General features: G+C 56.2%; 1 protein-coding gene across 1 annotated transcript in view; it reads right to left on the reverse strand.

Moving 5' to 3' along the window:
- The window catches only part of LAMC3 (laminin subunit gamma 3), a 77,638-nt gene that overhangs the window by 38,429 nt on the left and 36,302 nt on the right, over positions 1-2,907 (reverse strand). The window contains exon 9 of the mRNA XM_037728075.1: positions 1,906-2,016. Within this exon, the coding sequence (XP_037584003.1) occupies positions 1,906-2,016 (111 nt within the window). The remainder of the gene's footprint in view (positions 1-1,905; positions 2,017-2,907) is intronic.

Here is a 2,907-nt window from a genome sequence, read left to right on the forward strand (position 1 = left end):
TCTCATTAAAAAAAAAAAAAAAAAAAAAAAAAAACTGCAGTGGGTAGAAAATCAAAAGCTCCCTGCACAGCAGGCCCTACAGGGGGCCAGCCCACACCTCAGCAGCCCATCCCCGGCTTCACAGGCGTGTGACCTGTGCAGTCACACATGTCCCCACGCTTGGCTTCATGTTCTGCTGTGACCATCTTCACATTCTTAATAATTTTATCTTCTTCTTCTTTTTTTTGGGACAGTATCTCTCTGTCACCGAGGCTGGAGTGCAGTGGCACGATCTCGGGTCACTGCAGCCTCTGCCTCTCAGGTTCAAGCCATCTTCACTCAGCACCTGGCCTTTGCCTCCCTGAATACGGGGGTCCATGGGCAGAATACAGAAAGTAGATGTGCTGGCCAGAGGCTTTGTGTGTTCATTCCCTCTGATGCTGTTTCCAGCCAGCCCGGAGGCTTGTTTCTGTGTCCCCTCCAAGAGCAACGGGCAGGAGCCTGGCTCCCCTGCCATGCCCTCACCTCCAGCTGCTCAGGGTGCCCCGGAGCGGGCTGGGCTGAGAGCACCGTGAGGACAGGCCATCCGTCCAGCTCACTCCTACGGTGTGGCCAGCACCATCACACACTTCTTGCAGGAATAAGCCCTTTCTTTCACACATGCCAGCAAAAAGTGGCCATGGGACACAGTGTGTTTTCTGCTCACAGGCCTCTGAGCTTGGAGCACCTGCCCCAAGAGGGGCCCGCGGAGGCCTTTGGCTTCCTGGCTGTGGGGCACACGGCTCCAAAGACATCTGTGACATCATCTCCCCGGCTTCCCTGGGAGTGGGATTGAAAGGGCAGAGCTAGTCAAAGGAACTGGCAGGACCTGAATCAGCCACAGCGGGGCTAAAGATGGGCTCTAGGCTCTGAGTGCTGGGACTGAGACGGTCACCAGGAGACCACAGTTCCCCTCACAGGGCAGGTGGAGAGGTCAGAATTATCAAGAACCTCCTTCCTTTTGCAAGAATCCATGGCCCTGGGCTTGGGGTGCTGTGGCCTGGCGGGTGAAGGGTTGATGGGAAATACAGAGATTCTCTAGGGTGTGACAGTGGCTATGGCTCTGTGGCATTGAAGAAGCCCTAGGTGACAAAGCTATGACCAGAAAAACGGGGCTTTCATCAGATACTGTGGTCTGATGGCAGAACAGCTGCCTCCCAAAGGCATCTACATCCGAATCCCTGGAATCTGTAAATATGTGTTTTGTGGCCAGGGGATGTTAAGGTTGTCAGTCAACTGACCTGAGGGAGGAAGAGCATCCTGGGTTATCCACCTGGGCGTCATCAATCATTAGAGATCAATGGTAAATACGCAAGAGGGGGCAGGGGAGCTGTACCAGCGATGGGGCAGGAGACAAACTTGGCTGCTTTGAAGATGGAGGAAGGGGCCTTGAGCCCAGGGATGCAGGCAGCTTCTGGAAGCTGGGAAAGCAGGCTGCGCACGGTGCTCACACTTGTAATCCCAGCACTTTGGGAGGCTGAGTCGGGTGGATCACAAGGTCAGCAGATCAAGACCAGCCTGCCCAATATGGTGAAACCCCATCTCTACTAAAAATACAAAAATTAGCCAGGCATGGTGGCAGGCGCTTGTAATCCCAGATAATCGGGAGGCTGAGACAGGAGAATTGCTTGAATCTGGGAGGCGGAGGTTGCAGTGAGCCGAGATCGCGCCACTGCACTCCAGCCTGAGCAACAAGAGCAAAACTCCATCTCAGAAGCTGGGAAGGAACTTTCCCCTGGGCCTCCAGAAGGAGCTCAGCCCTGCTGACACCTCGAGACCCATTTCTGACTTCTCCAGAACTCTAAGAGAATAACCCAGCACTGCTTTCAGCCTCGAATGTGTGGCACTGACACAGGGCAGTCAGCCCCCACCTGGCGCTGGAGGTACCTGGCGCTGTGAGCTCCTCCTCATCTTCTGGGCTCAGGAAGACCCCGCTCGGGCTCCATTGCGGGGGTTGCTCGGAGCTCCCCCCACTTCTGGCCCGCCAGCCTTCGGCTCCTAGACAGCAAACACAGACACTCCCCGATCAGTGTGGGGCCCCGGCGGGTGGTCTCCAGGTGCCAGCCCCAGCAGGGGCCTTGGGGTGGGAAGGAGCCCCAGGAGAAGCTAGAAAGCTCAGGGACCCAGTTCTGCTTGGGGCATGGTCTGACCTGGAAGCGTGCCCTGCCCTTTCAGTGGGATTTTGAGCTCCACATGAAGACAGCTTGGGGGCCCCACATGGGGGCCCTGGGATATCAGGGCCATTTCTAATAGTACCAGACTTGACCTCGTCTTCAGGTTCTCAGAGATCTTTCTCACCTGTAACCTCATGACCCTGTCCTTCAGTGACCCATGTCATTAACACCACCGCAGGCAGGGAGGCCACCTGGCTAGGAAGGAGCCCAGCCAGGATGGGAGCCTGGGCCTTCTGGTCCCCAGTGCCAGTTCAGTGCCTCCTCCCTCTGGCCACAGCAGTTAACATGGAGCACAGCCCAGCACACAGTGAGTGCCCTCAAGGGAATACCTCTCCAGGGGGCAGCTGGGCAATGGGGCAGAGGCAAACATCTGGGGCAGCCGAGGGGTAGGAAGGGAGGGACACAGCGGGGAAAGAGGCCAGAGAAAGGAAGATGTCAACACGAAGAGAAGCTTGCAAACAGGCACCTAGAAGGAACTGGGAGGCCAGGCATGGTGGCTCACGCCTGGAATTCCAGCACTCTGAGAGGCCAAGGCAGGTGGATTACCTGAGGTCAGAAGTTCAAGACCAGCCTGGCCAACATAGTGAAATCCCATCTCTGCTAAAAATACAAACATTAGCCCAGCATGGTGGCCAGTACCTGTCATCCCAGGGGGCGGAGGTTGCAGTGAGCTGAGATTGAGCCACTGAACTTCAGCCTGGGTAAGAGAGCAAGA

Source organism: Cebus imitator, unplaced genomic scaffold (genome assembly GCF_001604975.1).
Source record: "Cebus imitator isolate Cc_AM_T3 unplaced genomic scaffold, Cebus_imitator-1.0 Scaffold254, whole genome shotgun sequence".
Lineage (NCBI taxonomy): Eukaryota > Metazoa > Chordata > Mammalia > Primates > Cebidae > Cebus > Cebus imitator.